Below are 25,882 nucleotides of genomic sequence, written 5' to 3'. Positions count from 1 at the left end.
GATGTTTTAAAAGCTCTCCCAAATCTTACCATCCCCAAATTATTATTATTAGCATTAGGAAAATATTACTAGATACATCTCTCTTTGCATTTATACAGAGAGAAAAATGGATGGATAGATGAAAAATGATGTCTTGATACAGTAGAACCCCCCTTATCCATAGAGGATACATTCTAAGACCCCCAGTGGGTGCCTGAAACCTCAGGTAATACCAAACCCTATACATATTATATTTTTTTCTTATACATCCATACTTATGATAACATTTAATGTATCAGTTAGGCACAGTAAGAGATTAACAATAATAATAAAGCAATGATAACAATATACTATAATGAAAGTTATGTGAATGTGGTCTCCCTCTCTCTCAATATCTTATTGTATCGTACTCACCATGGTTGACCGTGGGTAACCGAAGCCGTGGAAGGCAAGTCCATGGATAAGGGGGGACGACTGTAGAGTTTTTATTTGCATTTCTTTTATTCGCAGTGAGGTACAGAACCTTCTCATACGTTCCGAAGTCATTTGTGCTTCAATTTCTGTGTACCATTCATATCTGTGTACTGATTGTATCTCTCGCCCAGTTTTCTATTGGGCTATTATCTCATTTATTTGTACAAAATCTCTTTATAGTAGGTAAGTTCTTTGTTATATGAGTTGCAAATGGATTCATTTATTAATTGGCTGGATTTTATGTATAGTTTCTTTCAAAAAAGATTCACGAGTACCTTATTCCTTGAGTTTAATATTTAAGAATGTTTATTGCCCTTATACTTGTACAATTCTTTTTAAAAATTAGTTATTGTAGTAGAATACACATAAAATTTACCAATTTAACCATTTTTAGTTGTATAATTCAGTGGCATTAAGTACATTCACATTGTTGTAGGGCCATCACCACCATCTATCTCCGGAATTTTTTCATCATACCAAACTGAAACTCTGTACCCATTAAATAATAATGCCCCATCACCTCTTCCTCTCAGCCCCTGGTAACCACTATTCTATTTTCTGTCTGTTAGTTTGACTATTCTAGATACCACATCTATGTGGAATCATACAATATTTGTCGTTTTGTGTCTGGCTTATTTCACTTAGCATAATGTTTTCAAGGTTCATGTTGTAACATGTATCAGAATTTCATTCCTTTTTAAGGTGAATATTCCATTGTACGTGTTCAATATTTTGTTTATCCATACTTTGATAGACACTTGGGTGCTCCTACCTTTTGGCTATTTGGAATAATGCTGCTACAAACTTACGTGTACAAGTATCTACTTGAGTATGTGCTTTTACCCAGAAGTGGAATTGCTGGATCATATGGTAATTCTGTTTTTAACTTTGGAGGAACTGCCATGCTGCTTTGCATAGTGGTTGCCCCATTTTACATTCCCACCAGCAACGTACAAGGGTTCCAGCTTCTCCACATCCTCACCAACACTTGTTGTTTTCTGTTTATTTAATAGTAGCTATCCCACTGGGTATGAAGTGGTATCTTACTGTGGTTTTGATTTGCATTTCCCTAGTGATTAGTGATGTTGAGGATCTTTTCATGTGCTTACTGGCCATTTGTATATTTTCTTTGAAGCAATGACTACTCAAGGCTCTGGCATATTTTGTAATTGGATGTTTGTTTTTTGGTGGCAGAGTTATACAAGTTCTTTATGTATTCTCGATATTAACCCCTTACCAGATATATGATTTGCAAATATTTTCTCCCATGACATGGGTTGCCTTTTCACTCTGTTCATTGTTTTCTTTTCTTTTCTTTTTTTAATTTTTGAGACAGAGTCTCACTTTTTGCCTGGGCTAGAGTGCCGTGGCATCAGCTGAGCTCACAGCAACCTCAGACTCCTGGGCTTAAGTGATCCTTCTGCCTCAGCCTCCCAAGTAACTGGGACTACAGGCATGCGCCACCATACCTGGCTAATTTTTTCTATATATATTTTTTAGTTGTCCAGATCATTTCTTTCTATTTTTAGTAGAGATGGGGTCTCACTCTTGCTCAGGCTGGTCTCGAACTCCTGATCTCAAGTGATCCTCCCGCCTCAGCCTCCCAGAGTGCTAGGATTACAGGTCTCAGCCACTGCGCCTGGCCAGCTGCTTTTATGATTAACCTGAGTCAGATATTGTCAAATGATGTTAATGTAGTGTATTATATTGATTCTTGTACATTGAAGCACCTTTGTATTCCTGGGATAAATCCCACTTAGCTACAATATATAATCCTCTTAACATGCTACTGGATTTGGTTGGCTAGTGTTTTATTGAGCACATCTGGGTTCATAAGCGATATTAAAGTTTCTTTTCCTTTTGATGTTTCTGCCTGGCTTTGGTCTCAGGGTAAAACTGGCCTCATAGAATGAGTGAGTTAGGAAGTGTTCTTTCTTACTCTGTCTTTTAGAAGAATTTGAGAAGTTTGGCATTAATTCTTTAAATGCCTGGTAGAATTCACCACTGAAGCCGTCTGGTCCTAGGCTTTTCTTTGCTGGGAGATTTTTGATTCAAACTTTGTTCTTGGTATAAGCTTATTCAGATTTTCTTTCCTTTTTTTTTTTTTGACATACAGTCTTGCTCTGTCACCTGGGCTAGAGTACAGTGGTGTCATGGCTCATGGCAACCTCAAGTTCCTGGGTTCAAGTGATCCTATTGTCTCAGCCTCCGGAGTATCTGGGACTATAGGTGCGTGCCATCATGCCCAGCTAATTTTTCTATTTTTTGTAGAGACGGGGTCATGCTCTTCCTCAGGCTGGTCTCGAACTCTTGGCCTCAATCAATCCTCCCTCCTCAGCGTCCCAAAGTGCTAGGATTACAGGTGTGAGCCACTGCGCCCAGCCTGTTCTAATCTTTATTATCTCCTTCCTTCTTGCTTTGGGTTTAGTTTGCCCTTATTTTTTAAGTTCCTTAAGATAGAGGCTTAGATTCTTGACTTCCTTATTGATCTTTTTCTAAAATGTAGGTGTTTATAGCTATAAATTTCCCTCTGAGCACAGCTTTTGCTGAATCCCCTGAGTTTTGGTATGTTGTGTTTTCATTTTTAATCTCAAAGTATTTTATAATTTCCCTTGTGTTTTCTTCTTTGACCCATTGGTTGTTAAAGACTGTGTTGTTTAATTTCCACATACTTGTGAATTTTCCAGATTTCCTTTTGTTGTTGATTTCTAGCTTTATTCCATTGTGGTCAGAGAAAATACTTTGTATGATTTCAATATTTTTAAATTTAGTGAGGCTTGTTTTATAGCCTAACGTGGTCTAACTTGGAGAATGTTCCATGTACACTTGAGAAGAATATGTATTCTGGCATTGCGTGGATATCTTTATATGTCTGTTAGGTCTAGCTGGTTTATAGTGTTTTCAAGTTTTCTATTTTCTTGCTGATCTTCAAGTATTCTATCCATTATTGAAAGCGAGGTGTTGAAATCTGCTATTATTACTAAATTGTGTATTTTTCCCTTCAATTTTGTCAGTCTTTGTTTCATGCATTTTCAGGCTCTGTTGGTTTGTTAGGTGTATATATGTTTATAATTGTTATATCTTCTTGATGGATTAACCCTTTAATAATAATATAATGACCTCTGTCTGTTGTAACAAGTTTTATGTTAAAGTCTATTTATATGATATTAGTATAGACATTCAAACTCTCTTTTGGTTATTATCTGCATGGAATATCTTTTCCCATCTTTTTATTTTCAACCTATTTTTGTCTTTGAATCTAACTCAAACTCTTGTAGACATCATAATAGTTGGATTATGTTTTTTATCTATTCTGCCAATCTCTGCCTTTTAATTGAAGAAGTTACATTCATATTTAATATAATTACCGACAAGGAAGGGTTTACTTCTCCTAGTTTCCTACTTGTTTTCTGTCTTTTATCTCTTTTATTCCTTAATTCCTTCATTACTGCTTTCTTTTGTGTTAAATACATATTTTCTAAGTATCATTTTAAATCTGTATCAATTTTTTTTACTACGTATTTTTGATTTATCTTCTTAATGATTGCTCTGGAGATTATAATTCATACATTAATTTATAAGAATCTGGTTTAGATTAATACCAAGTCAATTTCAATAATATACAAAAACGTTGCTCTTATTTAGCTCCATCCCCTTTTATTGTCATCACAAATTACATCTTGATACAGTGGATGCCCATTAACCTCAATTTATAATTATTACTTTATGCAGTTGTTTTTTAAATTATATAGGAAATAGAATTAAGAAAATACATTAATACTGTCTTTATAATTACTTAGGGAGATACATTTACCCATGTTCATTATTCCTTCCTGTGGATTCAAGTTACTGGCTAGTGTCATTTCAGCCTGAAGGTTCCCTTAGCATTTGCTACTGGGCAGCCCTCACTTCTTTCAGGGTCATCCCCATTCTCCACTTTCTCCACTTCTTCCATGTGTGCTCTAGAGTAGTTCCCAAAATTCCTTGAAGAGGGAAATAAATAGAGGCCTTTAACCAGTTTGCTGTTTGCCAGATTTGGGAGTATTAGGGAGATTGTTCCAGATGTTGATGACTTTTTAGTATGGTTCAAGAGATTGGGGGCAGGGTTAAAATCTTCATTTCTTCCTCTTACATCAATTTTTGACGTGTATTATGTTGCACTGCTTTCTTGTTTGGTTAGTTTTGGTGAAAAAAATTTGTAGATTTTTGCTTTTTTTTGTGCTCATTTTTTTGGTATGGGGGAGGGTAATTCTATGAGGACATTTGGAATTTTCAGAACCGTTTTGTTCATAATCAAAAGTGCACGAGCATTAAATGTTTCAAATCTCTTCAGCAGACTAGCCACAGAAATGCTGATACCACCGCATACATTTAGCAGTCTATCCTTGAGGTATAGAGCACGTTCCCACCCCTCCTCTACACATCCATGAGAAGTTTTTTGTGAGACTTCTTCTGGGGTAGAGTCAGTCAGCACCTGTAATCCCAGCCCTTTCGGAGGCCGAGGTGGGAGGGTTGCTTGAGGCCAGGAGTTCAAGACCAGCCTGGGCAACATGGTGAGACCCCATCTTTACAAAAATAAATAAATAAATAAATAAAAGGGTAAAAAGCAGTCGGTGCCTGCTCTCTGGCTGGCCCAGCAGAGAAATGATGTCACAGCGTCTCTCGGCATCTTCTTACAAAACTCTGTCCCTGAGATCAGGCCCCTTTCTCCAGGGGGTGAGACTTTCAGGCATGGGTCCGCCTGAGAGCTCCAAGAAGACATATGAGTTCTGCTGAGAAAAACCTAGGCATCCTCCATCAACCTCATGGGATTTTCTTATGAGGATTAAAGGAGAAAATAGATGTATTTTCCCGAAGTGCTTTTAAAGCAATAGCACACAACATAAGGTGTTGCTAATGTTTTGCATCAAGCCTCTATCAGCCTAAAAGCCCTTTAGGAAAAGCAATTAGTAGACAAACACCTAGAAGAAAGTTCTGTTCTGCCACCTACGACCTGGCAGAGAACAGGGTCCTCTGCGCACCTCATTCGCTATCCCCTAGGCCAGCTATGAAGCAGGTTAATTCTCGTTGGCAAACAGCCGCCCTTCTGGAATCCACGAAGAGTGTTGAGGGAACCCTGATGGAGACAGGAACTAGCTGCCAAGAACAGGAAAAGATGATTGGGTAAATCCTTGCCTTTACTTTGATCTGTGACAGAGAACTTTAAAAAAAAATCTGAGTTGTTTCTCCAGCTCCTTTTCTTTGTCCTTCCTATTTCTGTGGGTCCACTGGTTTCCAGTTATTATAGCTATTAAGTGAGCACCTCATCACTCACCACCTCTGCCCCTGTGACTACAGTCTGTGCACGCCTCTCTCCCCGACAGGAGGGATTCCTGGTCTAGAAAACTCCATCTTCCCAAGACGTGGCACTGAAGGAAACGAGGTGCACACATGCCCAGCAGACTCGGACAGAGGGCCTGGATTTTCACACCCTTGGCTCAGCCCTGGGAGCAGTGACCTGGGCTATTGCCCCACCACAGGAAGAGCTCTAAGCATGCAGGTAATTACGGTTTTTGTCCTCAGAAGGCCACAAATGACTGGAATCAGCGGCACTGATAATAAGAGAGAAAATGCAGAAATTGTTCATGCCTGCAATTAGGAGAACAGGTGGGCCTGCAGTTCTGATGCTGGAGCCCCGGGGAAGTCAGCTAGTCAGGAACTCGGCACAGAACCAGGCTGGAGGAGAGTGCAGAGGCCAGCAGTGTTCCAGAAGATGTGCTGCCTTCCGTCCCACCTGAGTTGTTACACAACATGCCCTTGAGTTGTCTGTCCGACACTGGAGCTGTTCACCCAGGTCCATCCACACTTTCCAGCCCCGAATGTCCCATGACAAATGGCATACAGAGATCAGACACCTCTTGTGCACTACACCCGACCCCCAACCCCTCAGCCCTGCCATCGCTGCAGCCACCGCGGCAGTGACCAGTTCACAGGGGCTCCAGCAAGCCTCACTCCAGCCTGCGATGTGTCACCTCTTGCTTTCTGCCCAGGGGACTGGACCTGTTTGGGACTAATGCGTTTGCAACCTGGAAACATGGGAAGCTGACACGGTTGGTGAGTGGGCACCAACAGAGAAATGCCTTCCCCCTTCTGTCCACGGGGCCGATGGCTTTGAGATGCATTTCATAAGCCGCCTCAGAAGTTCCTGCTGGAGGGAGCACTCCCGCCCTTGGCATTGACCAACCTGAGAATGTAGCCTTGTACTTGGTCTCCCTCCTCCCCTATTCTTCTCCCGCCTTCCTTCACTCTTGCTCCCTGGAATCTCATTTCCAAGTAAACCAACTACCTGCACAGGAGAGCTGCTTTCAGGGGACCCAGGCCAAGACACTTGTGCAAGAGGCTGGCTCCGTCCATAATCAATTAACAGAGTGGAGATTTCCAGTACACAGGTATTAAATTGTAGCTTTAGACATTAATCCCAACCATTGCCAGAATTAGCTCGAGCTGCCAGAAAAGTCAGGTGATGGTGTGCACAACGTCACCAACTTCTGGAAATGAAGATTGTAGGAGTGGCTATTATTTAAAAAATCATTTTACTTATTAAAACTTTCTCATTTTCCAAGGCACAGCAGTAGCTTTCACAAAAATTTGGTTGGTTTTGTTTTCTTTTCACCAACTGAAGCACACGGGTTAGAAGTACCATGGTAACATGATCAGCAAAGAGAAGGCAACCACTGAACACAAAACATCTCCTGATAGTGTTATGTGGCTGCAGTGAGCAGCTCTGAGAGACTGTGAACACAATTTAAATTTCTTTATAATTTTTTCCCCCTGATCAGGCATCACAAAAGGAATACACACAATGACATTGTTTTTGGCATTCAAAGAAGTGCCAGTGGACAAAACTGGAAAGGCCTTGTACCGGTGGCAACCGCAGACCATTGCTGGAGTGATTTTGGGTTAAAAAAAAAAAAAGACACAGGCCAGGCGCAGTGGCTCATGCCTGTAATCCCAGCACCTTGGGAAGCCAGGGTGGGAGGATTACTTGAGGCCAGGAGTTTGAGACCAGCCTAGGAAACACAGCAAGATCTCGTCTTCACAAAAAATAAAAATAAAAAAAATTAGCCAGGCGTGGTGGCACGCACCTGTAGTCCCAGCTACTTAGGAGGCTGAGGCAGGAGGATCACTTGAGGCCAGGAGTTTGAGGCTGCAATGAGCTAGGATGATGCCACCACTGCACTCCAGCCTGAGCAACAGAGTAAAACCCTGTCTCTTAAAAAAGAAAAAAAGAAAAAAGAAAGAAAGAAAGAAAAAAAGAAAAAGACACAAACCAGGAGGCTAAGGAACCAGCCTTCCCCAAGTCTATTCTGAAAGGCAAATAACTTAAGGAGAAAAAGACACGACAACAACAAATAAAACAACAAAACAAAACCCATTACAGTTTTGAGAGAAAAGGCAAAGTTGCTTGTCTCTCTTTCTCACTGATATACTTCCTCCAAACCATAGCCAAGAACCACAGCAGTGAGGAGGTCTGATTTGCAGAGCGGTGGAAAACGAGAACAGCAAATGCAGTGATGCATTCCTCATGGCTAGACAAGCCCAGGCTTGGATCAGATGGGACCAAATCCGCCCAGCGGTCACACTGCTGGCCAAGAGCTCACACAGCAACGCACTTGCCCGTATTCCGCACCTGCTCACTCTCCCCAGACCCCCTGCTCTCCTGCCCTGGGCAGTGACAGTCCTAGTTAATGTCATCCGTAACTGAGGAAAGGTGAGAAATCAAACTTCCTGTGAAACTATTTCTTTTCCTCCAAAGGTCACCATGAGAAGGAAGGGCGTGGGGGGACTTAGACCTGCAGTATTATTAGGGGTCTTTTCAAGTTATCTAAAATTAAAATGTAAATTTAGCAGATTCTTCTCATATTCTTCCCAATCCCATTGGTTCTAGTGAATAGTTAACTCCTTAGGAAGCGTCGGGTCCACCATCACACAAGTTAGGACTGGTCTGAAGCTGTCTGCAGGCAGCCTGGCTCCCTAGGGGAAGGTGGTGCGTCCGGGCGGCCACCCACGAGCAAGTCAGACACAGGTAAGAGAAGGAACAGCAGGGACCTTTGTCACTGAAGGGCTCAGTGTCTGCACAGCTGTTTCGGACGAGACACCGTCTTTCCTCTTACGTTCCTCACCTACCGGAAGCTGCGTTAGAAGCCCGTGCTTTTAAGGATTACGGGCCTTTCTTCGCCATCTCTGAGCATCCTTGTGTGACCTGGAGTCTGCTTGTATTTTATTCTATAAAAACAGGCAAAACAAATGTTAGTAACAGATCTTAGAAAGACGCCTGCCAGTCTCAAAACAAACAACCAAGAACTGAGGATATCTCCACTGGGGGAAAAACCATCACACAGCAGATTCTGAAATATTCCTCCCAGCCCCGGCGTCATCCAGAGCTGGTGTCGCCATGGAGACGTGCGCGGCGGCAGGGCCACACGGGATGGAGCCAGAGAGCACGGGCCGTGCGCGCCTTGCTACTCACAGCCCTCTGACGGCCAAACTAGCCCACGGCACGCGTGAGTCTGCGGGAGGCCGGGGCTCCACCACGAGAGGATCCCGAGACCTGGCCAGGCCCGTGCCCAGCGCGTCACCACAGCGAGGAAGAGGCCGTCTTACCCTTTGACCCTTAGCATCTGGTCGATGGTGTCTGGGAGTGGGGTGCCGAAGCTCTCCGGGAGAAACAGGGTGAGGATGGCGGTCAGGATGGTCAGGCTTCCCATCAGGATGTAGGGCAGGAAGCGGTCATAGGCCCCTGCGGCGAAGCAGACAGAGCCCAGCCCAGGTTGCGGTTAGACCTGGTCTCTCTCCGTCCCTTATGCTCCCAGGACTCCATAAGGGTCACCGTCCTTCTCAGCCTCGGCACCGCCCACAGACTGAGTCGCCAGACTGGAATCTGGTTTCGGAACCCAGAGCCGGCAGGGGGTGCCCGGGGGTCCAGCAGTGCCCTGAGGTGCAGGGCAGGAGCCGAGACACGAGGATCATTCCTATTTCCCAACGTTGGGTTTCCAAGGAACTCAAAGTACTGGGCCAGGGACAGGAATAACTCTGCCACCTCTGTAGATGTGTCACAGCCCGTTTGATTTGCCTGCAGGCCAGACAGGCCGTTTCTGCTTGTCAGATCTGTATGCTGTGTCCACAAAGCTCGCCGGGTACTCGGGGCAGGCGCCACCCTCCCCAGAGCCATACCGGCTGGGGACGCGCAGGGGACGGCAGTGCCGTGAGGATGTGGTTTGGGAAGAACAAACCGGGGCCCTGCTAGACAAAACGGCACGAGGCAGATCTTCACGCAACGTGAGCCCGCTGCGTGTCCTCCGGTGGGAATGATTCCCACCGCCATCCTCCCGAATGGACATCTCTCCCCTCCTGTTCCTTCTAAATGCTGATTCCGAGAAATTTCTCCAACTGAGCACATTGGCTCCCTAAGCTGCTGTGTAGTTTCTGAGGGTGAAGGACTTCGGTCTCTGGTGGAAGGCCTGGGACGGCCGAAACAGAAACAGAAACGAAACCTTCTAATTTTCTCATCGATGTCTGGCTAGTCTATGGGTTGTTTTCCATCTGAAAGAGACTGTCCCCCCGACAGTGCCCTCGGGGAGGAACCTGCCCAGCCACAGGTCCCGCACGACGGCTGCGTGTGCTTGTTTTCTTACGAACACGCTATCTCCACGCACACGAGAGCCTCCCCCCACCGCCCCGCATGCCCTGCCCACGGCTCTCACCAAGGTACACGAAGTAGGGAGACAGGATGCTGCCCAGGCGCGACGCCGTGGAGCTGACGCCCACGCCCATGTTTCTGACCACCGTGGGGTACAGCTCGGCCGTGTACACGTAGACCATAGAAAAGGCAGCCGTGACTCCGAACTTGCCCACCATCACCAGGGCCGTAGCCAGATAATACAAGTCTGGGGAGCAAAGGAAAGAAGGCAGGAGTGGGCACCAGCCCGGGGCACGCTGCCACTCAAAGGTCCATTTCGGTTTTGCTTGAGCAAACGTACTTTCTCCCCAATCTTTTTTTCGGGGCGGGGTGTGTGTCTATAACCTCCCGCTGTGGGACAGGACTGCAGCCGAGACGTCCCCCCACGCTGACACCTGGACGGAGGCAGGGCCCCGGCTGTCTGAGGACGTGCGTTTCCCGCAGCCTAGAGACCACCAGAGCACGCTCCCCGGCAGCCCACCCTGCTTTCCAGTCCAGACGTCATTCGAGACGTGTCTGCCCGGGAGTCGGCTGTCACCCCAGACCCTCACACCGCAGGCACTGTGGGATCAACTAATGGATTTTAGATGAATGGAGAATCCAATTCTAACTCATTTCATGTTTTTCATACTACTCAGACCTCAGAAAGCTCACAGAGCATCATGGGGATGATCCTCCCGTCTGTCCTTCTCCCTGTGACCGAGGGTCACTCTGAGCTCAGTGTGACCCGGCTACGTCATTTCTGGCTTGTTCTGCCACACACCCCCGGGGCTGTCCCTGTGCAGTGTGCCCAGCCTGAGAGGCCCAAGACCACCAGAGGCTCCCAAATCCGCGGGCACACTGGGGGCTCTGGGCACAGTGCCAGACGGGGGAGGCCCACTGGCTGTGCTGTAAAGTGTCAGCAGTGGCCCCCTCCCATCCGTCCGTGCCACACCAAGACAGTTTTAGAAATCAGGTCCTGCTCGTGGCCTGCCCTCTCTCCTAACCAGCTCCCTCTCTCTCCTCAGACGTGCCGCGTCGTTCCTGCTCAGGGTCACTGCCCGTGCTGTGTCTTCTTCCTGAAACGTTCTCCTAGACTTTTCCGTGGCTTTCTCTGTCACTTCATGTGTGTTTCCGCTGAACTGCTCCCGTTCAGACACTTAGTGACGACTTCGTGCAAACGAGCTCCCCGCTGCCCTTCGTTTTTATCCACAGAAGGCAGCGCGATCCGCACTATTTTAAGCATTTTATTTACTTGTTTGCTGTGGTCTTCTCGACCAGGGAGCAAGCGCTGCGAGGGCTGCGGCCCTGCCGACTTCCTTCCTCCGCACTGCGAGCACCAGGCGGAGCGCCTGCAGCGGGCACCGCGCAGCTATTGGCTGAAGGAACAAATAAGACAGGGCCAGGACGAAAGTAACGGGGATGGCTCTTTCTTCCCCCTTACTCTAGAGTGGGAAACAAAGATGAACACAGTGACTCGGGTATAGAGTAAAATTCACCCACAGCCCCAGTGTTGCTTCTCCCACGTCCCCAAAGCCCAGGCCATCAGGAGTGTTCTGGTCTCAAGCGGCACTTCCTCTTGGTTCTTAGGCCAAGTAAGCACTTGGGCAGGGGAGCTGTGACGGACTTGACTCTGTTCTCTTCATTAACTGGGGAAAACGGGCTGGTAGAGAGTGAGTGACTCCGTGAGGCCCAAGACCGCAGATGCACATGGTCCCTACCTGGGGGCACCAGCTGCACGAAGAGGAGGACGCTGCCACCCAGGAACAGGGCGGTGGCCATGGAATAGCGCCGGGGCAGGTGCCGCAGCAGCAGCCAGGCCAACACGTACGCCGGGACTTCAACCACTGCCGAAAGGAAGCAGTTCAAATAGATGTCCCCATGCAAGTTCGGAGTATCGAGGGAAAGCCCAAAGTAGCCCACTGAGATGGTCATCCTGAAACAGAGCGCAGAAGAAAGAAGCTGGAAACGCAGTCTCCACACCTCCGCCCACCTAAACAGCTTTCAAAATGCTCCACACCTCTCTTTGAGCAGAGAACAGGAAGGGGGCAGAGCCTTGACCCTGCATCTCACGTCACAGAACAAGGATAACGTCCCCCGGCCCACGGGGCAAGGGTGAACTCCGTGCTGGGCACTGCCAGAGCGTCCCACAGAGCAAGTGCCACAGCAGAAAAGCTTATGTAATTCAGACAGACTCACTTCGTTGAAAAAAATTCCTACCTGCCTTTTGGCTTTAAAAATACTAAGCCAAAGCACTTACTGAAGGCTGCTTCCCTGCCCTCCGAACCTCCCCAAACCCAGCAACTGCAGAAGGAGCTAGGGAATGCGTGAGAGGCGGATATCAAGTGAGGTGTGATAGGATTGGAGGATGAGACAAAACAAGGGACAGCATTTGGTTAAAGACTATCTGTGGCGCCCGGCCAGGCAGCGGCTGGTCAGAGGCAGCTGACACCAACCCCACCGGACCCACGGCGAAGAGAGGGAACTCCCGGCCCTGGGCCACGCTGTCCTGTGTCCGCACGCCTGCAATGCCCCTGGCCTGGGCCTGTCCCCAGTAGGCATTCTCTCTGCTGATGACGCACACTCTTTGGCAAACCGGATCTTTATGGATTAGAATGTTTTTGACTCTCTGGCAGGTTGAAAATGCAGCTGGTATGACGAAGAGAAAGAGTATGTACAGGAGTCCCTGGGAATCCCAGGGCAGGGGAGGAGTCTGGGCAAGCCGCAGCGGGTGATGCAGGGCAGCGGCACATGGTGCTGCAGGCTGCGTGCTGGCCCTGGCTTGGTGCAGACTCGGGGAGGGGCTCGGCCCTGAGGGATCCTGGGCCCTCCTTGGAGATGGGCAATGCACAAAACCCCCAGCACCCCACAGCCGGATGAGAGACAAGTCTGCCCTCCTCATCCACCTTGTCACATTCACCCGGCAGGCTCGGGAGTCACCCACAGTCCCCAGGGTCTGGCCGCTGAGCACATGCTACCTGGGTAACAGCTGTCCCTGGTAACTCACAGATCCTTTCTGACACACTGTGAGAAGGACCCTGGCGAGGACATCTAGGCCGTGGCCCTGACTCCGAATGTCCTAGAAGGAGTATGTCCCGCTTCCAGAAAGCACTTAGCAGCCTCTGCAGCCTAACGACATGGTGTCTTCACTCAGATTCTTCTTCTTCTTCTTTTTTTTTTTTTTTGAGACAGAGTCTTAACTCTGTTGCCCGAGCTAGAGTACTGTGGCATCAGCCTAGTTCACAGCTACTTCAAACTCCTGGGCTCAAGCGATCCTCCTGCCTCAGCCTCCCGAGTAGCTGGGACTACAGGCATGAGCCATCATGCCTGGCTAATTTTTTCCATATATATTTTTAACTGTCCAGATAATTTCTTTCTATTTTTAGTAGAGATGGGGTCTCGCTCTTGCTCAGGCTGATCTCGAACTCCTGAGCTCAAACGATCCTCCCGCCTCGGCCTCCCAGAGTGCTAGGATTACAGGCCACTCAGACCCTTCTTAGCTGCTGTCTGTGAATGGGCAGGACGGAGTAAGGGACAGGAACAACTAAACAAGGACCCAAAGGGAATGAGGATTCACCTTGGGACCTGGAGAGACCCCCCAGAGACCCCATATTTTCCCAGACAGCCTCCACAATAGTTTTCAGTTCCGTCACATTAAGAATTGTGACATGCCCATGTCCTCCATTCGTCCCAAGCCACACCCCTTTGACTTTCTGACGACACAGGCCTTCGGTCCTGCTCTGAGGCATGTCTGTGAGCGCGAGGCCCAGTGGTCACTTTCAGAGGCTTCGTCTGGAAGCCTCGGGCAGGTCTCACCCACGCACCACAGAATGATGGACATGATCGTGACGATCCGGATGTTCCGGGTCCTCAGCAGGTCCAGGATGCTGTGGGACGGCTGCTTCTTGGAGCTCAGGTCTTGTAACTGCGGGAACGATACGGTAAGGGCGCGGGAAGGAGGAGGTCAGAGACTCAGCGCACAACAGCTTTCTTCCTTGAAAAGAACGGTGAGTGCAGGGGCTGCGTTTGGGCTGCCGAAAGCTTCCCCGGCCCGTCAATAACCAATCAGAGTGAACAAGAGCGAGAAGGAAAAGCAGGTGGCTGGTCCCCACTATGGGGTGTGGTGGGGGCCTGAGCTGCCGGCTCCCCACGGCTCAGCCGTCCTGCCGGCGCCGGTTCCAGGGCGACCTCTGCACTTTCCTTCCCAGCCCGGCTCCCGCCCTCTGGGTCAGAGAGAGGAACTGGCTGTGGACTTTACTGATCTCATCTTTTTTTAAAAGTTAATGTTTTGAGTCCTTATACCAAGTAGTTACTGGTCCGCTTCCAGGGAGAAAATACTCAAATAGAAAAACAGGAAAATTGACCTGAGCTTCACCCACAGCAACTTCCTATGAAATTCGGCACAGCCAAGGCCGTTAATAAACCACACGTCCAAACACACTGATGTTGCTTTCTTAAGGCAACCCAGCTTGGCGCTTGCTGTTCCCGAGTTAGCAGGTTCAACATAAGGTCAACTTCGGACTTAAAGGATCCCCTGCAATAGCCTCAATTCCCCAGCGGTGCCAGTGGGGCTCGTGGGTTCACCCAGACTGACCCCTCACTCGAGAGCATCCACCGCCTGCCCCGGCCTTTGCACGACAGCCCTGGCCATGCGAGCCAGTGCCCATGGCTGCCGGGCGGCCCCTTCCCGGGACGCCAGCAGGGCTGTCCGTGGCCGCCCGCCTCTGCCGCCTGCAGCCCGTGGCCTCTTTCCCAAGCCCCGAGTGTCCCTAACATGCTGGCTGTGGCTGCTCCCACGGCCGGGGCCTGGTCTTCCCGTCAGGCCAGAGACACATCCCGGAACCACAGGAAGGAAGAGCAGGAGGAGAGGGAGCGAGAGGGAGCGGGAAGGAAGAGCAGGAGCCGGGAGTAGGCAGAGCTGAGCAACTGCTCGTGGTGCTGGGGACGGGGTTTGCAGGCCGGGCCGGGACAGGGAGGAGCTGAGCGTCCAGCAGGACCTGCACTGGGATGACGGGGACAGCTGGCCACGCAAGGGTGGGAAGAGACCGAACACCTCCGAATCCATCTGTGGTTTACGGCTCACAGTCTGGTCTTTCTAAGATGACAAACTGCCTTAGGCACAAGAAAGATGATTTCCCGAAATGCTGACTTTCTGAAAGGCCTATCGCTCATAAAAGGTGTTTATTAAAAATAATGGTGAAAACATAAGATTGTTTAGAAAGGAAGTTAATAAAGCAGGAAAACCTAAAACCCATGGGAAAAGCGAAAAGAGTCGGGCAGTTGTAACTTATTCTTCGACTTTGGGGCTGTACCAGGGCCTGCCGTGGGGGCAGCCGGGGCTCCCACAGGGAGGGGGCTCGGCTCTGGTGAGCGGAGGGCAGGGCTGGGCGCTGCTGCCCTCAAACCGCGGCCCCCCGGCCCCCCCACCACTCCCACCTGGGCTTACCTCACTCGGGTCAAAGATGGTGGAGGGGGCGGGCGTGCCATTGACCTTGGCTGCCCTGCGGATGATCACCTCGGCCTCTTCAAATCGTCCCTGAGAGATGAGCCATCGAGGGGACTCAGGGATGAACCTGGAAGCACAGGAGCACCCCGTGAGGCCCCCCCAGGAGCACCCCGTGAGGCCCCCCAGCAGCTGAGCAGCTGTGCACCTACGGCCCAACTGGACGGAGAAACGAGGTTCAGAACCAGCGAGGGGTCTGTGGAATGTTTGGTGCCCACAGGCCATTGGCACAGAGATGGTCGCACTTAGCAACAACCCCGAGTGTGAGCTCTTTCATGCACTGCAGGGCACAGAACCTGGAGGGCCCCACACACCCTGACGGGATCCCCACGCGGGCCACCTCCATTTCCAAAGAGTGGCGGTGCCCCCGGCGGGCTCTGGGGAGTCAGGGGCAGGGCGGGCTCCTCAAGCCCAGCTTCTGCGATGTCTTGGGCCAGCCCAGACCCCACTCCACCCGCTCCCTGTCCCCGGCATCCACAGGAGCTTCAGCCTGTGTTCTCCTCACCCCGATCTACCCGACAGATTTGCCAGACTCTGCCTAACACAGTATGTTGTCGAGGCGCCCGAGTGCTTTGAGTCTTGGTGGATGTTTCCTACCTCGCTGTGACCAGGTGCCTCCTGGTGGTGATGTGCTGCGTCCTCTCCCACTGTCCCCAAATGCTCTCTGCTCCACACCTGCGACCTCCTCCTCCCCACCTGCAAGGGCTGATTCCCACCTGGGCCTCTGCTGTGTTCCCTGCAGGTGCCGCACGGCCTCTGCCTTGGAGGCACAGGTGGGGCCCGGCCCCCACCACGCAGCCACCAAGGACCCTCACTGTGGGACCTTCCCTCCCCCCAGTGCCTGTGGCAGGAGCCTCAGCAACGCACAACCAGAGCCTGGGCCGGTGCTGCCTTGCCCTGGGGCTTGGGAACTTCCTGGAGGCCACGCTGGACCCGTCTGCTCACAGCTCCTTTTTCTTCTCCCTGTACTCACATCAACACAGCACCCGGCTGAGAACAAGTCTGTTGATGTCTCGGGCTGTTTTGTTTTGGTTCTTTTCAGTGCAGAGACGACATTCTGAAACCACTTATAAATAATCTACGCTTCCTGGCTCGGGCCGGGACCTGCGGGTTGCTGCTGCCCTCTAGCGTGGGCCAGGCAGACGCCACCCTGCGGGCGCCGCGGGCCGGGCCACACTCACCACCACAGCGCCACGCACAGCACCCCGGGCACCGTCAGCGCCAGCAGCAGCATCCGCCAGTCTCGGATGAAGTAGGCGAACAGCGGCAGCACCATGTAGCCGAACGCGTAGAATATGCAGACGCCCAGCGTGCAGAACACGATCCGGACGGACTTGCTGAGAATCTCAGTTCCTGTTCGAAACCGGAGGAGTCGAGTTAGCGTTTTAATCTGGGTTATTTCCTTATTAACCTTCTATGGCTATCATTTCCAACACACAGACAAGAAAACAACCAGAATTATCTCTAGGCTCCCAAGCCCCAGGAAGGGGAGGGGATTCTGAACCCAGTCTGGTCTCACCCACTCCCGGGGGCCCCTCACTGCGGCCCCTCAGGCCCCCTGGCAACAGCTCTCCGGTGAAAATCTCACTTCACTGAGCCGTGTGCCGACAATGCCGAACGAGGCCTCCTTTAATCCTCACATGAGGAAGAATTCATTAAAGCTGGAGTCATTACTAATGCCACCCATGCTGACTAATAGCCTTCAAGGAAGAAATATGCTCTTAAGCGTGAAAAGAAAAAAATAATCCTTTTAACAATACAACCCAAGGAACCCAAAGACCTTACTAACTGGAGTCAGACTCCTCTAAACAGTGACACTGGCAACCTTTCAGTGACATGCGGCTGGCAAAGGTCTGAGCCAAAGCCCTGCGGTGTGTGGTCTGAATATTTGCTCCCATCTGTAGATGCCAGCCGCAGTGCCCTGCAGACAGGGCCGTCTCTTCCCGGGCGCCTGCCAGCCGGCCCTTCTCACTCCAGCCTCCCGCGCTCCCAGCTACCTCAGTCCTGGGCAGCACCAGGCCCTTTTTAAAATGGATGATCTCTGCGGAGCCCTAGTGAAATGGCCACCAAAGTGCCACACCCTGGAGGCCAGAAAAGAGCTGGAAATCAGGAGTCAGGCTGTCACACTGCTGGGGACCCAAGGCTGGTCAGTTGTCTAGCTCAGTTTCCCTGCCTATAGACAGGGTTCGCCAGGACGCCGTGGCTGGTTTTGCTGGAGACCAGCTTCCCTCGAGGGACACCACAGCTGTCCCCAGAGAGGCAGGTGGTGGGATGACGGTGAGACACAGGGTTGAGTACTCAACTCCAACCTGACAGCCATACCCAGGACAAACGCTGCCACGTAGTTGGAGATCTGGCCCATGCCCACGAGGACAAACAGCACGATAAACATCTCAAAGTTCTTTGAGAAGACCTGCAGGAAGCTGAAGCCTGTCTGCATGCCCATGGTAGCAAACAGCACTTTCTTCCGACCAAACCTGGGAGGGAAGGAGAGTGACAGAGAATCAGCTGGAAAAAGGCAGCGGGAACAGGCTCCACCCAGAGGGGCCACCCCCAGATCCACTCGGGGAGGGGTGTGGACAGTGCCGCCAGGTGCCAGTCTTGTTCTCCCCAGGCCGTTACTCCCCAAGACGAATGTGCAGTCTGGGCACCGGGCCACCCCAAAAGCAGTGCCACGATTATGCTTAAATCCGGACATTTATAATATTTTTAAAAAAGAATTGGGTCGGGTGCGGTGGCTCACGCCTGCAAACCTAGCACTTTGGGAGGCCAAGGCATGGCCCAGGCTTCTTTAGCAGATAAACTGTAAGGCAGAGAAGGGATGGAAGGAAAATCTATAAAGTGGACTAAAAGACATCAAATATATATATATATTTTTGAGACAGAGTCTCACTCTGTTGCCCGGGCTAGAGTGCCGTGGCATCACCCTAGCTCACAGCAACCTCAAACTCCTGGTCTCGAGCAATCCTCCTGCCTCAGCCTCCCGAGTAGCTGGGACTACAGGCGTGCACCACCATGCCCAGCTAATTTTCTCTATATATTTTTAGTTGTCCAGCTAATTTCTTTCTATTTTTTTTTTTTTTTTTTTTTTTAGTAGAGAAGGGGTCTCGCTCTTGCTCAGGCTGGTCTTGACCTCCTGAGCTCAAACGATCCTTCCACCTCGGCCTCCCAGAGTGCTGGGATTACAGGCGGGAGCCACCGTGCCTGGCTTGAATCACATTTGAATCAAACCACCGCACTGCTGAACATGCAGCTGCACACTGAGCCGGGTGCAGGAACAGCACCAGGTCCACAAGGGACACAGCAAAGGCAGCTTTCCTGACGGGGGTGAGGGTGGGGAACGGAGCAGTCAGGGAAGGTCATCAACGGGACACGGAGAGGAGGAAAAACAGCTGTTGGCAATGACGGATGAAAAGTCCAGGGACCAGGCTTCCAGCGATACCCAGGCAGCGGTGGAGATCAACATCAGCCCTGTGATGACACCTTTCATCCACCAGTTTCTGGCAGGTGCGATGAGGGAGAGTCACAGGGGCCGGGGTGGCGTAGAAGAGGGACTGTGAGTCAGCTGTGTGGCCAGGAGGTGGTGGGGTGGGGGAGGGAGGCTCAGACTCGGAGAAGAGCCTCCCGCCGCGGCTGGAGTGGACAGGACACCTTCTCCTACGCACACGGTTCTCCCCAGTGTTCTCCATCCCAGAGAAGGGCATTGTTATTGATCCGGTTATGCAGGCCCGGAACCTTCCTCCCTCTCTTCTCACATCCCGTCCATCAGCAAGTCTGGATTTCGCCCCGACCCTTCCTCTCCCTCTCCGCCACCCTCAACCTAGGGGCACGGCCGTCCTACACGGCCACCGTGGTGGCCTCTTCATTGGTCTCTGCAGCCCCTCCTGCTTCCTTCAGAGGTTTCTCCAAAAGGTTTCAAACCATCTTTTAAAAAATACAAATCTGCTTGTCACACTCTCGGGTTTTGAGAACGGCCACATTAGATTACCAGCATCAGTAAGAAAAAAAAAAAAGAAAAGAAAAAATAATAAAAAGCCCTCAGTAGCTCCCGCTGCTCCTGGCTGCAGCGCAGACTCGTAATGGGGAACTCGAAGCCCTGCCGGCCCCTCTGCTCCTGCCCCTGCGACTGACTGCCCCCGGCCACCACGCTCTCCGCTCTCCCCCTCGGTGGACCTTTCCCGTCCTGCCTCCCGCCTCCCCTGAGTCTGGGCTTCGGCATGTGCTGTTCTCCCTGCTGGGACGCTCTCTCCTCTCCCCACCCCTTCAGCTCGCTGATTTCTACTCTCAGCGTCACCTTGTCGGGGTGTCTGACCCGCCCTGCTAGACGCTCCCTTCTCGCCCTGCCCCTCGGCATCACTCAACACGACCGAGGGTAAGGCCCAGCTCCTGGGCTAGCTGCTCCATCGTCTGCCCTGCGAGAACACACGTTCCCGGAGAGCAAGCACCTGGAACGGGAGTCCACACCAAACTTACTGGGTCCAAATCCTAACTCTGCCCCTTGCCAGCTGGTCACCCTGGGAAAGCCACTTGGGCAAGTGATTCAACCCCGTCCGTTTCACTTTTCCCATCTGAAAAATGGGAATTAGTTCCTACTTCACAGGGCTGTGAGGATTAAATTATGTTTTTTTAAAAATCTATATAGTACTTATGACAGCATCTGGTGCATGTTAGGTGCTATGCATTTGTTAAATAAGTATAAATAATCCATGCTGGTTACTAGGTTAACGATCTGGAGAAGTGGTGGCTTTTCCTCCAAAGAGGCAGGTGTCTCGGCTCAGCTAGAATCGCCGATCTGTGGTCTTGGTTCGTGCAACTCTTTAATGCTCACCGGTGACTGCAGGGTTTCTTTTCTTTTTTTAAAAAAAATCACTAGATGACACTCTGGGAAAGACAAATCTAGTGAGAAATGCACATATTTAAATGTTTCAAGAGGAAAGCCTTCTCGGACGCTAATCCAAAGACGGGAACATGCTGAATCGCCGAGCGGGGCCGCGGGCAGAACGTTCTCACCCTGAACGTCTCCACTGGAGGCCTCAGTCAGCCGGAGGACGCTGGGCCTGCCCTCTGCTGAGTGACCCACCGCCTGCCCGGCTGTCCCCACAGGCACCAGTGTGGCCCGGGACGTGCTGACGGCCTTTTTGACAGACCCAGAAGCTACAGAGTCGGGAGACACGATATAAGGAACCTTCTGAGAACGTCATGACAGCTACAGACCTTTCTCCAAAAACACGCTCACACACAGTCTCTAACGTTTTGTACATAACAACAAAGGTTTGGGATTCCTTAAGCCATTAACGGTGCTTGAGCTGAAAGCTCTGGAACCACACAGTGCCCTGCTTATGAGAAATGGGTGGAAGCGGCAGCCGGCAGACCCTTACCTGTCCGAGAGCTGCCCCGAGACGAACGAGCCCACCAGCACTCCCACGAAGAACATGGAGATCGTGAGGGGGGCCTTCCAGTCGTCCTCGCACACCAGGTTCCACTGTGAGAGGGGCGAAGGGCTGTATCACTCACTGCTTTTAAAAAGATTTTTAAATTTAAGGCTTCCTAGAGAATGAAACCGGAACGTCCTGCTTCCCCGCATGGTCTCGGTGAGTGAGCTCGTTCAGGCAGGCAGTGGCTCACCGGGGCAGTAAGGCGGAGAGCAGGCTCCGTCCACCCTGTTGTCACAGCTCTGTGGGCCTCACCGTCTCGCTTCCTCTTTGAGGAGGGGGCACAGGCAGGGGCAAGTGCTCTGCCCACATGTCAACCCCCAAGAAGGCAGGGCCGCTGGTGCTCGCTCCCAAAATCCTGAGCAGAGCCCAGGGCTGTGGAAGAGGCAGGTGCCCTCGCTCGGTGGGGTTCGCGCAAGAACGGCACAGGAGTGGTTCTGGAGCAGAGCTCTGGGGTCAAGGCCTCCAGCAAGGGACAGGCCAGGGGGCCCAGGCTGCACCGTCTGGACCTGTTCCTTCAGCTCTGCCCAGGCTCCCACTCTAGCCCAGCGACCCCTAGATCCTGCTTGTGCATTTAGAGCTGGAACCCCGATGCTACACGCCAATAATACTAGGCCCAACTGTAGCAGGAAGCTCTGAGCTGGGACTCAGGAAACTGGGTTTTGGCTTCTACTCTAAACGGTTGTCCAGCTTCAGACAAGCACTTCCCACCGATATTGTGCCTTAATTTCTCCATTTGTAAAACAGGGACTGGGGCAGGGAACAGGCCGTGCTGCTTGGGTTTCCAGCGCTCAGTGTGTGGTTCCATCTGCAGTTACCGTGGACAGGAAGGGTCTGTCGGGGAGGGGGGCATGGGAAGCAGCCAGACACTCAGACAGGAGGCTGCCCCAGCCCCAGAAGGAAGGAAAAAAGCCAAAACAAGAAACTTGGTGGTTCCCAGAAAAACATTTCCGAGAACAGAGAGATGGCACTAATTAAAAACCTTTGCAGGCTTCTCACATGAACAGCCACCCCATGGCACTCGGAGCCTTGGCGCCGGGCTGCTGGCCTGCCCTGCACAGAGCCCGCTGGCGCCCGACTAACGAGCAGGGCCAGGGAGAGTGTGTGGCTCCCTGGGACAAAGCAGTGACACAGGGAAAAGCAAGTCTGCTTCTCTGCCCTGCTGGCAAGGGTGTGCACACAGCCTCCGGGCACCCTCAGGCTGGACACAGAGAGCCCTGCAGCCAGGCGTGCTGCTGGGTCTCCACGTGGGACAGGCACCTGCCCGGGCTGAGAGTGGGCCGGCGACCTCCAGCCCTGCCCAGGGGAAGCCCAGACTGCAGGAGTCGGGAGTTTCAGAGCATCACAGACCGAGTGCTCGGCTGCCGCGGCCCCAGGTGGCCCCAGGTGGTGGCACCAGGCACCCCCTCTCCGGGAGGGGGCGAGTGCTCCTGGGGCAGACGCCATCCGCCATCCGCATGCGGCTGTCAGAGCCTCGAGTGCAGGGCGGGGGATGACAAAGCTGAGGGAATCGGTGATGGGTGCGGCCTTACAGCTGTGGCCACTCTTGAGGACGACGGGACCTATTTCCCAGCTAGCATGTATTACCTTTGTAGCCAAAAAGGTGAAAAAAAATGAACGAAGGGTCAGTAGCCGTTTCTCTGTAGGTCTATCATGAGGATTGGGGACCACCAGGGATGGGCTAGGCTAGAGACCCAGTGAGTTCTGGGGTTGCAGGGGACAGGGTGACTATAGTGCTCACCTTGTGAGAGTCACCAGAGCGTTTCTTGGGGTCCCTCTGCCCCACCCTCCCCACTTGGTTCAGCCTGTCCTTAGTCTAGGCAGGTGTGTGACCCCTTGGATGCACTGTGCCCTCCACCCTCCACCGACAGTCCTTGACAACTCTCGGGGCCTGGCGCTGGGCCCTCCAAAAGCAAACGTGCGTTAACACTTGTTTTCCACCAGCCTCAGGGGGGCTGTGAGTCAGGTCAGGAAACGTGACAGGTCTCAAACACGAACACAGGGCAGGCACGGATCGGGTCCCACCCAGCAGTCCAGCCACCCGCCTGCCAGCCACCAGGTGGACTGCACGGGCTCCAGGCACGGCCTGAGCCCTCCTTAGAAGGGGTGGGATGAGAAGCCCATGGAGTCCAGGCTAAGGACCCTCTGCCTGACGTGCTCACAAAGGAATCAGCCACAGCAACCTGAGAGAGGGGTGTTTCCACACTGAGCTCCGGGCTCCCCGGCTGCAGCTCATTGACTGACGCCTCCACTCGCACACGGGATGGGCTGCACCAGCCGATGACAACAGGCATCAATGTTAGAAGTGAACGCGTGGGGTTAAGGCTCAGGTCACAGGTCAAGCGTCGTTACCTCTCAGCGGGGTGAGCTGTGAAAGCAGGTCCAACCTGAGAAATACCTGGGAGCGACTCTGGCAAGAGGCCTGCACTTGGTTCTGATCAGAAACGTGCCTTCCAGGTGGTGGGGCTCCACAGGTGTACAGACGTACGTGCCAAGCGCTTCAGACTGCATACTTCAGACATACGCGGGTTTTATGTAACTTGTATCTTAGTAAAGCTGTTAAACTTTTTTAAAAGAGGGAGAATTGTGCCTCTTGTACCTCACACATAATTAGCACTGCATTTCGGTTATGGGAAGCTGAGAGACAACATGGCTCCCTGGGACTAAATGTTCTCACCTGTGAATTGGCTGGAAGGGAAAAGAAACAGGGCCTGTGCCCACAAGGCAGAAGTTCTCCCCCGAGATGCACCTGGCCTGACCGCAAACACTCAAAGGCTTGCGCACGCCGTGTGTTCCTACACACAGTTCCTCCTACTGCCTGCTACAATTAACGGGGAATCCTTGCCTCACGGTTGTCAGTGCAAAGAAAAGAGGTATTTGCTGTCACATCCCCCACAATGCCTGCAGTGCCCTGTACAGAGGGGAGGCTCAGGAGCTGTTTGGTACCCAGGTGAGTGAGTAAGTGGATAAAATATAAAGGCTGTCAACCTTCGACATCATAGTATCCTTTGGGCTTGGTCCTTGCCTGGCTGCCCAAAGTCTAGATGAACTCTAAACTTCAATCTCTAGAATAAATTTATTTTCTTTGTTCCCTGACCCCTTGCTTTGTGTCAACTGTCAGAACTCTGACCCAGGGTGACGGTTCTCAGCCAGCTAGAGAGGGACTCAATCTGACTGCTCATAGCCACATGGTGTCTACTATGATTTGTCACGTACAGGGGGCTGCAGGGCTCAGCAAGTGGCTTCTCTGACTTCCCGTAGGATGCAAAGGCAGGGATGAGGGTCCGCGCTTCCCAAGTGAGAGAAGTTAGCAAAGGCACAGACAGCAGCAAGGCACAAGCTCCAGGCCCCTCTGGTTGTTCCAGCCCAGACTCAGCCCTGGCCGCGCTCCCAGGTTGCTGTGGCTTTTCCTCCAGGCAGGTCTGTGGATACCAGTGGGGGCTCTCCCATTTTCCAGGACTATCTATCTACACCTGAGACAAGGCTGATAGAAAAGCTAGTCCAGGACAACAGGGAGTGAGTGGGAGTCCTGCTGAGGACTGGGCCAGGCGGCTCGGGGAAGCAGAGATGGGCAGGCAGCAAGGTGACACAGAGGAGCTAAAGGCCCAGACTCCTTGGTGCCAGCTTAGAAGTTTCTATGCTGGGCGCGGTGGCTCACACCTGTAATCCTGCCACTCTGGGAGGCTGAGGTGGGAGGATTGCTTGAGGTCTCATGCCAGCCTGAGCCAAGAGTGAGACCCCCATCTCTACTAAAAATAAAAAAATTAGCCAGGCGTGGTAGTGCACGCCTGTAGTCCCAGCTACTCGGGAGGCTGAGGCAGGAGGATCACTTGAACCCAGGAGTTTGAGGTTGCTGTGAGCTAGGCTGACACCATGGCACTCTAGCCCGGGAAACAGAGCGAGACTCTGTCTCAAAAAAAAAAAAAAAAAAGTTTCTAAAGGGACCTTTTTGCCTATACGTTGGGCTGAGCTATGGCGAAACCAAAAAGTGGGCAGCCTGGGCAACCTGAGAAACCACCCCGGTTCCCAGAGGTGGGGCCGTCCAGGCTGAGAAGCACTGCAGGAAGGGCTGGCTGACTCCCCAGCACCCGGGCATGACGGAGGGGCCAGCCTAGAAGCGTGTGGACCACCAAACTGTCCCCGGAACATGGAAGCACAAACCTCTTTCATCTCATAAGTAATGTCCCTTCCTTCTGCCAATCCCAGCATCTTGTTCCATATCCACACAGCACCAAGCCCCAGTTACCAGGGTGGGAAATCACATTTGCTTTACAATATTCCCGTCAATCCTTTTCGGCCACTCCCAAATTTCCCTTCTAAGAATTAAACCGTTGGTTTTTCTTCAGTTCTCAAATTTTAGCGATGATTTCTTAAATTATTCATTAACCCAGTCAATAAAAATTTTCCTGAGAACCTCCCTCTGAATCAATTGTGTTAGGAATTGAGGAAGTTGCAAAGATCTAAAGCTACCACATGTATATATTTTAACTTATATTATTAACTTATATTTAGTACTACATGTATATATTTTAACTTAAACAAAGGGAAAAGAAAACCAAACAGGAGACCTGAGAGTCAAGTCTTTGGCTGAACAATATGAATAGGAGGCCAGGTATAGTAGCTCATGCCTGTAATCCCAGTACTTTGGGAGGCTGAGATGGGAGAATCTCTTGAGGCCAGGAGTTCAAGACCAGCCTGGGCAACATAGCAAGACTCCTGCCTCTACAAAAAATTATTTAAAAAATTAGCCAGGCGTGGTGGCATGCGCCTGTAGTCCCAGCCACTCCAGAGGGCTGA

General features: G+C 51.3%; 1 protein-coding gene across 13 annotated transcripts in view; it reads right to left on the bottom strand.

The window, feature by feature from the left end:
• SLC22A5 (solute carrier family 22 member 5) overlaps positions 1–25,882 on the bottom strand; it is an 88,540-nt gene that overhangs the window by 60,249 nt on the left and 2,409 nt on the right. For 5 of the 13 annotated variants that reach the window (XR_006735047.1, XR_006735051.1, XR_006735049.1 and 2 more), the window contains exons 2-10: positions 21,032–21,135; positions 17,976–18,130; positions 16,835–17,006; positions 15,597–15,723; positions 13,975–14,075; positions 11,872–12,086; positions 10,197–10,379; positions 9,097–9,232; positions 8,616–8,718 (exon numbers count right to left, since the gene is read on the bottom strand). Coding sequence is in view for 7 of the 13 variants with exons in the window: in XM_045550751.1 (XP_045406707.1) it covers positions 8,631–8,718; positions 9,097–9,232; positions 10,197–10,379; positions 11,872–12,086; positions 13,975–14,075; positions 15,597–15,723; positions 16,835–17,006; positions 17,976–18,130; positions 21,032–21,135 (1,281 nt within the window). In the remaining 6 variants the exon portion in view is untranslated. Of the gene's footprint in view, positions 1–5,076; positions 5,590–5,710; positions 6,981–8,615; positions 8,719–9,096; positions 9,233–10,196; positions 10,380–11,384; positions 11,596–11,871; positions 12,087–13,974; positions 14,076–15,596; positions 15,724–16,834; positions 17,007–17,975; positions 18,131–21,031; positions 21,136–25,882 lie in introns of those variants that run through there. The other 8 variants (XM_045550751.1, XM_045550747.1, XM_045550749.1 and 5 more) reach the window with 8 other exon arrangements.

Source organism: Lemur catta, chromosome 5, assembly GCF_020740605.2.
Source record: "Lemur catta isolate mLemCat1 chromosome 5, mLemCat1.pri, whole genome shotgun sequence".
NCBI classification, from domain to species: domain Eukaryota; kingdom Metazoa; phylum Chordata; class Mammalia; order Primates; family Lemuridae; genus Lemur; species Lemur catta.
Note: the sequence above shows the minus strand (reverse complement) of the source record. Positions and strands in the feature narration are given on the sequence as shown.